Source organism: Phaseolus vulgaris, chromosome 8 (assembly GCF_051622355.1).
Source record: "Phaseolus vulgaris cultivar YP4 chromosome 8, ASM5162235v1, whole genome shotgun sequence".
NCBI classification, from domain to species: Eukaryota; Viridiplantae; Streptophyta; class Magnoliopsida; order Fabales; family Fabaceae; genus Phaseolus; species Phaseolus vulgaris.
This window is the reverse complement of record NC_143505.1, coordinates 5,384,539-5,396,409: the sequence shown is the minus strand read 5'-3', so window position 1 is coordinate 5,396,409 and position 11,871 is coordinate 5,384,539. Positions and strand designations below refer to the sequence as shown.

Genomic DNA, 11,871 nt, shown 5'->3' with positions numbered 1-11,871 from the left:
CTGCGCTTCAATTGTGTACAATGATTAAGCTCACTCACTAAACATGGTGTCTAGTCAGCCCAACCAATTGGTCTTGACTTCATACCTAACACGAACCTCTCGCCTCGATCTCAGCCAGGAACATATAAAACTTTATTTAGTTAAGCATAGTTTGTCAGTTTGGAGTACCTCATACAATCATAATAGACAACGACCAACAATTCATCAACTGAGCTCTACAATCATTTTGTGAAGGACTCGGTATCAAATCCATAACGTGCTCGGTTGAACACCCTCAGACTAATGGGTAGGTCGAGGCAGCAAACAAAGTCATGATCAACGAATTAAAGAAACGACTCGACTTGGCACGGTGAAGGGGCGATGGACAAAATAGCCGATAGAAGTCTTATAAGTGTATCGTTGTAACCTCAAACCTCTACACAAGAAATGTCATAGAACTTGATTTATGGGACCAGGACATGATCCCGGTTGAAGTGGGAGAACCGTACCTAAGAAGGCAAATGTTTGACTTGAGTCTCAACCAAAAGAGTTTATCAGTGGACCTAGACCTTATAAACAAACTGAGATAAAAGCAAAATCCAAGTGATGGATATAACTTGAAAGTTCAACCGAGAAGTTTTAAAAAAAAAAAGATCTTGTATGGCGAATGCATAGTGAAAAGCAAGGAGGTCCCAGGACAACGTGACCACCCCTATTTAATATTAGTTATTTCTTATTGAAAAAAAGAAATGGGTATTAATTGAGTGGAAATAATGAAAGGTAAAGGGTAGTTGAAATATTTAAAACAAAAAAACAAAGTAGTAAACTCTCCCGTTGCTACTTTTCTCCACACACCTAGCAATCGATAAAACTTGTCTGATAAATCCTCTTGGTCAGTCAATGGGCGATGAACACATTTTCTCTGGTATATTCTCTTCATGACTTTAACAAAGAGGAGCCTGTATATGAATGTGTGCGCGTATTATAAATAAAGATCTTGGCACTGATAGAAGTTGTTAGTCACAGAAAAACTTACTTACCATGGCAATGGCTACTATTTCTTCTACTCTGCTTTTCTTTCTCTTTTGGCTCCATGTAATAATGACAGCATGTGAAGACAGCTTCGGACCAGATTTCGGAGCCAGCAAGATCTGTATATCAAGTATGAACTACACAGCCAATAGCACCTTCAACACCAACCTCCACACCCTCTTATCCACCCTCACTTCCCACACAGAAATCAACTACGGTTTCTACAATTTCTCACATGGCCAAAACTCAGACAAAGTATACGCCATAGGGTTGTGCAGAGGAGATCTTAAGGTAGATGAGTGTCGCAGCTGCCTCAACTCCTCTCAAGCCAATCTCAGACAGCTTTGTCCAAACCAGAAAGAGGCAATTTCGTGGGAAGAAAAGTGCATGCTGCGCTATTCCAACCGCCCAATATTTCACACCATGGACACTTCTCCACCCTATTACATGCACAACACCTACAATGCAACCGATGTGGATGAGTTCAATAAAGTGTTAGGTGGGTTACTGAGAAATCTAAGAGAGAAAGCTGCAGGGGGTGACTCTCGTCGTAAGTATGCCACGGACACTGCAATTGTTGCAAATTTTCAACCCATAAACGGTCTTATGCAGTGTACACCTGACTTGTCAAGGCAAGATTGCGGTGACTGCTTGGATTGGAGCATCTCAACTCTCCCAAAGTTTGCCAAAGACAAGGTTGGTGCCTTAGTTCTTCTACCCAGTTGTAATCTTAGGTTTGAAATCTACGAGTTCTACAACTCTACCGCCATATTAGACCCTCCACTACCACCTGCACTACCACCTGCACCACTTTCGCTTCACCAAGGTATCATTACCCTTTTCACCGTTATATACTAGTTACTTTACATAAATACTTATGAAAAATGATATATTAATAATCTGCTTCATTAATTGGTCGTATAATTATGGATTGATATACGAAGAAAGAGTATTTTTATCATTATATATAAAAAATGAAATTTTAGATAGAGAAATGAAGTTGTATATTAGAGCATCTGGTTTAAATGGAGTTGAAGATTTTTGGTTTTTGCAGAGGATCATGGCAACTCTTTGCGGACTGCAATCATCATAGTTGTGCCAACTGTTATCGTTGTTCTTGTTCTGCTGATTGTTATTGGCAGATATTTAAGAAGGAAAGCAAGACAAAATCTTCTAGCTGGTATGTGTCTAATATTAGTTATTTGATACTTTCTATTTTCAACTAAGCCTATATGTCAAAATGAGTTTCCAAGATATGAACACAAATTTAGTCTTGGTAAGTGGACATATAATTTAGAGTATTCAAGCATATCATAGTGTAGATAATGAATACAATAATAAGTAAATGCAAAATGGAAAATTTTACAATAATGTTCTAAGCATGGGAACTTAGTCACCACTTGGAAGAAAGAAAAAGAGAAAGAAAAAAAAAAGGGAAGCCAAAAATTTTCATGAATTATATTTCCTGATGTTCTTTAACTATAATATTGTGTTCTTGTATCACATTTGAAGAAGACGATGGAGACGATGATGAAATTGGAATGGTTGAATCATTGCAATTCAATTTAAACACAATACAAGTTGCAACAAGTAACTTTTCTGATTCTAATAAATTAGGAGAAGGAGGGTTTGGATCTGTTTACCAGGTAAGATAACATTGTTACCTCTTTCATATAACATGGTATATTTACCTATAAACTGAACTTCAAATAAATTTACCTTATACTAATATATATCTTTAGGGAAAGCTCTCTAATGGGCAAGTGATTGCTGTCAAAAGGTTGTCAACGAATTCTGGTCAAGGAGACTTGGAATTTAAGAATGAAGTCCTTTTGCTGGCTAAGCTTCAACACAGAAATTTAGTTAGGCTTCTTGGTTTTAGTTTGCAAGGGAGAGAAAAGCTACTTGTTTATGAATTTGTTCCGAATAAAAGTCTTGATTACTTCATATTTGGTAGGTTTAAATATTAGCATTTTCTCTCTTTTACTTTATCTCTGTTTCATGAAAAAGACCAACTATACTAAATGTTCTGAAACTCAAATAGATCCAACAGAGAAAGCACAATTGGATTGGGATACACGTTACAAAATCATTATAGGCATTGCTCGAGGTCTTCTATATCTTCATCAAGATTCAAGATTACGTATTATACATCGTGATCTTAAAGCAAGTAATATTCTCTTGGACAAAGAAATGATTCCTAAAATATCAGATTTTGGTATTGCAAGATTAATGACTGCAGGTCAAACACAAGAAAATACCAGCAGAGTTGTTGGAACCTTGTAAGTTTTAAGATATATTAGTGCTTATTAATCATCATAAGATTAATCAACTAATTATTTCACATTTTAGCTGGTCAAATGTTGATAATTTATTGAAGAAAAAAAATATTCTTATGCAGTGGATACATGGCACCTGAGTACATAATGCAAGGACAGTTTTCAGTGAAATCAGATGTTTTTAGTTTTGGTGTACTAGTTCTTGAGATTGTAAGTGGCCAAAAGAACCATGGTGTTCGTGATGAGAAGAATGGGGAAGGTCTATTAAGCTTTGTGAGTGTTACTTTTCTGAATACTACAAAACTAATAAAGAAATCCAATACTATAAGATGTGGTTAATTATTTGTTTTGAGCAAATTGTTGCAGGTTTGGAGAAACTGGAGAGAGGGGACAGTTACAAATATTATGGATCCAACATTGAACAATAGTTCACTAGATGAAATGATAAGATGCATTGGCATTGGTTTACTCTGTGTTGAGGAAGATTTAAACAACAGACCAACCATGGCTAACGTTGCACTCATGCTTAATAGTTGTTCTATCACTCTCCCAGTGCCTAAAAAACCTGCATTTTTCATAGATAGTGCAACTGGAAGCCTTCCAAACATGTCATCGGAAGATTCATGGGCAACAAAAGGGACTCAGTCCAGTGGTATATCAGCTCAGGAATCAGTGAATGGGGCTTCAATTACTGAATTATACCCTCGTTAGATTCTTCTGGTGAGTGCTACATTTATTATTAAATACTATGGCTATGAGTCACATCAATTATCATGTGACATTACAGTGCTTTGAAACTTAATTAATTTCAAGTAATAGTATATGAATATATAAGACAAAGCTCTATTCTTCTGAACTGCATAGTTTGATTATATATATATGCTAATCATGATAAGTAGTACTTCTGCCTGGTATTCTTTAATGTTTGAAGCTTAACATAAACTTTTTCCTATTTGTTGTCTCTCAAACACTATTTTTCTTTCTCTCAAACATCTACACTATTTTTCTCACACAGCATTTAGTTTTATCATTAGTTTACACTGAAAAATAATTTGTTTCTTTATTTAAATTTGATAACTATTCTCCTTCAAAGGCCGAAAGAAATTTAATTAGTTGAACAATTAATTATTTTTTTCCTTTTTTCAATCTTTCGTTTCCAACTCTTTTACTTTGAACGATTCTGATTTACTATCTCAATTTTTGGTTGGGAGCACACAATGTTCAAATAAGTGTTCGATATTCGGTGTCATAAATGTGTAATAGTAATATACATTTTGTCTTTGTTGTCGTGTCTATTTATATAAGTGTGATTGACCTTGTTATTGTTAAGTCGAAATGAATATATAGATCATGATTAAGAGTGGATTATTTAATTTTTCATATGACTTAATTTTATTAATTATTCTTTAATTTCACTGGAGTTTCAATTTTTATTTTTTTTCCTATTTAAGCATTATTATTCCATGTGGAAGATATATATTACCAAAATTTTACATACAAAAGATTGTCTCTAGAAAACCACTTTCTTAAGGCTGTTGTTTAAACAATAAATTATTATTTAAATTACAAATTTCATATTTATGCATTGATATATATAAAATAGTCTTACATAGTTATTGGATAGTTATTGGAGTACAAATTATTAGTATCACTATTAAGAAAATTATTGCAAAGCTCAATAAGCTTATGTTCTTTGTGATTAAATAATAATGTATTTTTTTTCTCTCTTTTAAACTTATAGTGTTTTGCACTTCAAAGGACAAGATTTGACATCAGTACCAATTGGAAATGAGTAATCTCTTTGAGTAGCCTTAATCTAAATAACACAAAAAAATTATATTTTACGTAGGTTTTGTTTTCTCAACAAGTAATTTCAAGAAAATAAAAATATTTTTTAATAAACCGAAATCTGGTTACATATATAAATTAAAAATTATTTTTTTTAAATAATTATATAATATAATTTTATAAATTAAATTATATTAAATTGATTTAATTAACAATACAAATCTTCTTTTTTTATTTTTAATAAACATTTATGAAAATAAATCGAAGTAAACCTTTAACAAAAAAGCACAAAACAGTCCTGAAAAGAGAGGTCTACTGGGCTTCCAGCTCTGTCCTTACAGTGCTTAAAACAACAACACCTATTTAACTCTACGCCAACAATGTTAACATGTTCATAGTTGCAATGGTCGTGCAGAAGGTGTTTTGCAAACTCTAGCTTAAACACAAAACAAGCTTTGAACAAGAAACTTGCACTGTGATCAGTGAGACGGTTAATACCTCAAAATGGGTCTCAGGACCTAAAGAAACCAAAGTTTTTGCTGTATACAGAAACAAGCCTGGCTTCCCTGCAACAAGTAATTCCCACCCTTGTATTACCTTTTCTCCTCTCCACCTCAGACATAGGGAACATCCTTTCAATTCCAACCATTAGCATCCTTCCAATTTGCTGATGATTTTGCTTAATCCTCTCCAAATAGAACGCTATAAAATAAAAGGTTTCTAAGATAAAGGAGAAAGGAGGTTTGATCACTAGTAAAAAAGAACATTAAAAATAAACTGAATAACGACAGTTGGTTGAAACCCGTCGTTGGGAAAAACACAATGCATTTATGTTATTAACTCAACATTTCACTGTACGATTTCTTTTTGAACCGTCGTTAAAAATGGTCCTGTGTGAAAATTGTGATGGTTTTTTTCTGAACAATCGTTAAAAATGGGTTCTGGGACCAAACTGTGACGGTTTAACACTTAATTATCGTTAAAAAAACGAAAAATAAATCTATCCCGCGCACACTCATTCACTCATCTTATCCCATTTGTGTCTCTCATTCACTCAAAGCTCTACACCCTCCTCCATTCTCTTTTCTTCTCTCATTCTCGCCTCTCACTCTCCAGTACACTCAAAGATTCGACCCCTACTTCAGTCACTCTTCTTCTCCCATTCTCTTCATCTTCTCCAACACACTAAAAGTTGTGCGTCGTCCTCCAACTTCAGCCTCGCCGCTTCGTGCCTTGTCCATCTGTCCACGCCTCACCACCACGCAACACAAGTTGGCACAAAACGCGCCAACCATCAAAACTCCCCAAGACGCCAAGTGTCTTCTTCTCTCCTCCGTGTGCACAAGCAAATAGTTGCCTCTGCCTTCGTGCACCAACTCTTCACCTCCACACACTGACAACACCTTCCGCACACCGACAACACCTCCACCACACGCTGCCACCGCAGACTTGGTTCCAAAAAGTTAGTATGTTTAGGGTTTTAATTTTTTTAATAAATATTTGAATGTATGTGTTGATTAATTAATAGTTTAGGATTTGTGGAAAATTCATTTAGTGGATATTTGATGGAGGAGTCCTCATATTGAAGAGAAGAGTGATAGATTTGGAGTTGTCAAAAATTAGCATGTAACATAACTTTTGATAGAGTAGTCGGATAGAGGCGTGTGGTCAATGCTGAAGGGAACTGGCGTCCACCAAAATTCCAAAAATTCATTGTCTACTATTTTTTTTAAGTATTATTTAGGTATTTTTTAGGTAGTTTGAGATTTTAGTTCTCATACTTACACTTGTCAAAAAATTCTGAAATTTTGCATGACGTTTTCTGGTATAAATTAGAGATTTATCAAACCATTATGATTATATTACATTCACAAATTTATTACTCATACATTACATTACACAATGTTATGTGTGTGTTCTAACATGAAATCTTATTATTGCAGTGCATATTCTAGATATAACATATTGAGTGGGAGGAGAAGTGCAAGTACAAATGTAAAGAAACTCACTTGGATGCACCTTAAGGTAACCATATATAACACTCACTACAAGAAAATCATGAAATAGAAACCAATTTTTAGAGACCAAAATAATTAGTTACAATAGAAACTAAAATAGAAACCATTTTAGAAACTAAAAAAAAAATTGGTTTCTAAATTAGTTTCTATTATTTTCTATTATTGTTAAATAGTTTCTAAATTGGTATCTAATTAGCAACTAAGGTTTTAACTACCAATTATTTAGTTTCTAAATTTGGTAGCAAAAACGTTGGTTGTTAATTAGATACCAATTTAAAAACCAAATTTCTTTTTAGTTTCTAAAATGGTATCTAATTTAGTTACTATTGCAACTAATTATTTTGATTTCTATAAATTGATTTCTATTTCATGATTTTCTTGTAGTGACTTTAGAATAATATAAAACTTATTCATATATTTATAAAAAAAATTTGTAAACTTTTATATTTAAATTATAATATTACATGCATTGTTATGCCTTATGTAAGATTAGGATATATATATATAATAATAAAATATCTTTTAAAAAGATTATTTATAATGTCGGTTTAAAACGTCTTTAAAAATCCTTTTTTGAATTAAGTTATAAATACATTTTTTTTTATTTCTCTTTTGATAAAATAATGACAGTTAACGTGCCATCAACGTGGTTTAATAACAACGATTATAGAATTATCGTTATAAACAACTAATTTATAAGGACGTGTACAATAACCATTTTGATATGATTTTCGTTAATATATTGTTTAAAATGAAATTGAAAATTTACAAGGTCATATATATTTAGTGGACATGCATTGATTTGATATAACTAGGGTATCCTGGAAAAAGGAAGATAAAAAGTTTGGGAATTCTGCATGGATAGCATGTTGTAGAGAAACGTATATTCTTCGAAAACTACTTATTAGCCATACAATCTATCATTGCATGTGATTATCATCATATCATCACAGAATAACTTTTATATAAAAAACAAAACCTTTGGACGGCTATGGAGATAGCTAGGTATCTAGATAATGATGACCATGGAAACTAATATTATTCCAAAAAAGTATAATAGTATTATTATTTTATCTAAGATATTATTTATTTTAAAATTTGATATTTCATCTCAATTTTATTTTTAAAAAATATCTTAATAAGTTAGATAAAAGATATATAAACTTTCATAATCTCAATTTCTGATTAAAATTATATTATCGGTATAGAACATGAATAACAGAGAAAATGAAGAAAAAATCCAACAAAGAATTGTTTTCAATGCCAAAAACTCAAACGATAATCCAAAAGTAAGAAAGTGCAGTGATGATATTTAGCTACAGATTGAGATATATACGATAGCAGCAAAAGTACGTACGTACGTACGTCCCTTTGCATGGTGGGACCAATCAAATGAATTCTCAAATTGATGGTTTTCTTTTCATGATTAAAATATGAGTGCTGTTGTTTCGAGATTCTGTCTAATAATTCAATAAATTAATATTTTAATTATGATTTTATTTTTAAATTTAAAATACTAATATATACTTTTACAATGGAATTTTAAATAGATATTTTTTTTTCTAGTGTTAAAGTATATTTTTGTTAAAATATAGATGCACAACACTAAATTCTCTAAATTGGTCTTCTTTTTTTCATTCGTTTAGTTTTAAAGATACGTATTGTATCTTACCCTCACTTCATCAACTTTCTTATGAGTACGCAGTTCCAAGATCATAGCCCAATACAAAAGGTGGCCCAAAATGCTTTCAACTCAAGAGGAGAGTTTCAATATAGTAAATCCAGACAAGTATAAAACTATTACATATATTAAAAAAATTATTAAATAAAAACTAATTTTAAATATGAAAAATAATTAGTTATTATACCAATTAAATTAGATATCATTTTAAAAAATAAAAAAATTATTATATCTAGAATGTACCAGTCAAAATCAGACATATCCCATATATTCGATATCCGGACATGTCTAAAATACATTAAGGATCAATAAGAGATTGATGAGTCTAAATAGTAGGTAACCATTAGGTTGTGTGTTTTTAACCATGATCCAAACGCTAATATGACATAATAATAATTATTTATATTAATCATATAAATAGTTACAAGTTTCGAGAAACAAGGTAGTCATTATTGTGCATTAATTACACTAAACGTTGAATACTAAATACTTATTTGATCGTCGAAACATCTTTTTGCAGGTGTTCTCCCTATGGAGAACTTACGAAGGAGAGAAGACGTTGATAGAAGTGAAGGAGTGAGAGTTGTCCAAGGTGAAGTGGTGTTGTTGAGCTGAATAGAAGGAAGATGAGTGACCGACTGATCGAAGATAGGAAGAAAAGTTTTCTCGATGTCTTTCAAACCATGACATAAATTAATTTCTATTTCTATAATTATTTTTACTAGATATTTTTATTTTTAAAATTAATTTTTATTAAATGATTTTCTAGTAATATTAAAAAATATAAAAATATAAAATCAACTATATAGAAACAAGTACTTATGTAGATCAAAGTTTTTATCAATCTATTTTAATGTCAGAATCTACCTTGGATTGTAGAAAGAATAAACAATCAATAAATTGTTGAATCTTAAAAATAATGTAGAAATTATATAAGTTTAAAGAGTTAAAATTTTAAAACAATTTAAGAATGAATTATTTAAAATCTATTTATAAATTTTTCTTGAAAAATATTTTTGCCTTCGATTTAATTTAAAAACATATAATCTTGCATACAGTAATAATGCGACAAGCATTCAACGACTACTTGGTTAAATGAACGGAAGAGGTTTTTTTCCTTGCACAAAGTTAAATGTCTATATTAGCAGTATACTAGCATTTAATATAATAAAAGTATATATTAATATTCTATATTAACGATAATTTTATTAATAAATATATCATATTATTAGTATATTATACTGTACTCACGTTTTTTATTAACTTTGTTTGGATGAAGAAATAAATTTAAATAAATTTGAAAAAGAAATATAAAAAATAATATTGTATGAATTAAAATAAATAGAAAAATGTTTATAAAAGTTCTTGATTAATGTGATTGTTGTATTAGAATTTTTTTTTCTCAATTGATAAAAAGAAAATTAAAAAAATTAATGTAAAAAATAGTTTTTAAAAATGTAAAAAAAATTAAAATAAATAAATTGTTATAAATTTTAATATATAAAAAGATATATTTTAAAGTGATAGTAAATTAATTTAAATTTTGATATCAAATAAAATAATTTATTTCAATATATTAATATCTGTTTTAATTATTTATAAAAGTAAATTATATTATAAAAGATTAATTTATTAAAGATAATTTTTTTCAAACTTTCGTTAGAGTTTTAAGTAAAAGTTTGAAACTTAATTCTTTCTTGTACTTATTGTTTTTTATTCTCACACTTTCTTCTTATTTCTAGGAAACAGTATTTTTGTGTGTTTCTATAGAAAAAAAAAACAGCGTTACTCACAATATTTATATTAACATTTTAATCTTCATTCGATAAAAGTTATACTAACCAAAAAACCTTAAGAATTACATACTTTTCTTTGTTAATAATATTTTATAGTGTCTTTTTTTGAAATCCAAAAGATGTTGGTTCTATGGATTTGTCTTCAAACTATGAATGAGTTAAGTTGCTTTTGTTTATATATTATTATTATAGGAAGGAGAGGTTTAAACTTATATATCCACTAATACAAATAGAATGTTATGGATTATTATATTTAAATTGTAATTTAAGTATTATTATTGTGTCGGTATGATTGAACGAAAAGCTGACGTGCCTCGGTCTTTCTGATCGAGCTGATCGAGATACCAACGGACGGTCTGACCGACCAATACATATAACCATTAACGTTTAAATCAAGGTCAGTGAAACTAAATTACTACTAAAAATTAGGTAATGCAACCGTAAGTGTGATACATTTCACTAATCAGACCCAATAAGGTAAATCTATTAAAAAAATATAAATATCACACATTTCAAGAAACAAGGTACGTTATTATTACTGTACACTCACCCGAGTGTCAAACACTCTCTTTACTGACTTGAGCATCGGAGTGCATTTTGCAGGTACCTCTCCCATTTGGCATTCGCCCGAGAGTCGAAGGAGTAGCACAAAGGTGAGAAAGATCCCAGTAAAACCCTAACAACCTGTCCAAAAAAAAGAGAAAGACGAAGACTTCAATAATTCTCTAGGTCTTATCTCTCTAACAAGTTATTATTAAAAAATCTTATATATATTGACCCTAATTAATTTATGAAACAATTTTCATACTACACATAAAAGTTTTAACTTATTTTTCAAAGAAAAAAGAAAAATGGGAACACCCATCATGCTCGTTGGGATAAGAGAACCATGGCGGCACCCGGCGGCCATTCTGAAATATACGGCGCCCGCCGCCGCCGCCGCAAATTTTGTAAAAAGCCCACAACCGAGATTTGGAGGTTCAACTGTGGGACCCACAGACCATAAAACTAACCACAACTCTCTCACGTGCGAAATCATACACGTGAAGGGTATATGAGGTGGTTACGCGCCACTCTGTGCGCGTAGAGAAGTTGTCAAGAGGTAGAAGTACGTTATAAAATACAGTAGTGTAGACTATACTGTACTGTACGCCACGGAAAAAAGTGATAACGACACTACTATCGTTCTGGCACCGCCCACTGGGCCCACTAGACGTGGCATTCTCAAATTTCTATTTGTTGCTCATTCATGCATAGTATTCTGATGCATTTATTTCGATAATCAAATAAATAAATAA

General features: G+C 31.1%; 1 protein-coding gene across 5 annotated transcripts; it reads left to right on the top strand.

Annotated features, from left to right (window-relative positions):
* Nucleotides 1-764: 764 nt before the first annotated feature.
* LOC137825783 (cysteine-rich receptor-like protein kinase 29) lies at nucleotides 765-9,314 on the top strand. 5 transcript variants are annotated; one of them, XR_011083347.2, is made up of 9 exons: nucleotides 833-1,837; nucleotides 2,066-2,191; nucleotides 2,524-2,657; nucleotides 2,754-2,964; nucleotides 3,056-3,293; nucleotides 3,413-3,563; nucleotides 3,657-4,010; nucleotides 7,022-7,103; nucleotides 9,298-9,314. XR_011083347.2 is itself a non-coding variant. In XM_068631566.2 (8 exons), the coding sequence occupies exons 1-7, from the start codon at nucleotides 1,021-1,023 to the stop codon at nucleotides 3,999-4,001; spliced, it is 2,022 nt and encodes a 673-aa protein (XP_068487667.1). In that variant the 5' UTR covers nucleotides 833-1,020; the 3' UTR covers nucleotides 4,002-4,010; nucleotides 7,022-7,564. The 5 variants fall into 5 exon arrangements, 4 of the variants coding, with proteins under 4 accessions (XP_068487666.1, XP_068487668.1, XP_068487669.1 ...); XM_068631566.2 differs by lacking the exon at nucleotides 9,298-9,314 and having other exon boundaries at nucleotides 7,022-7,564; XM_068631565.2 differs by lacking the exons at nucleotides 7,022-7,103; nucleotides 9,298-9,314 and having other exon boundaries at nucleotides 765-1,837; nucleotides 3,657-4,204.
* Nucleotides 9,315-11,871: the final 2,557 nt, after the last annotated feature.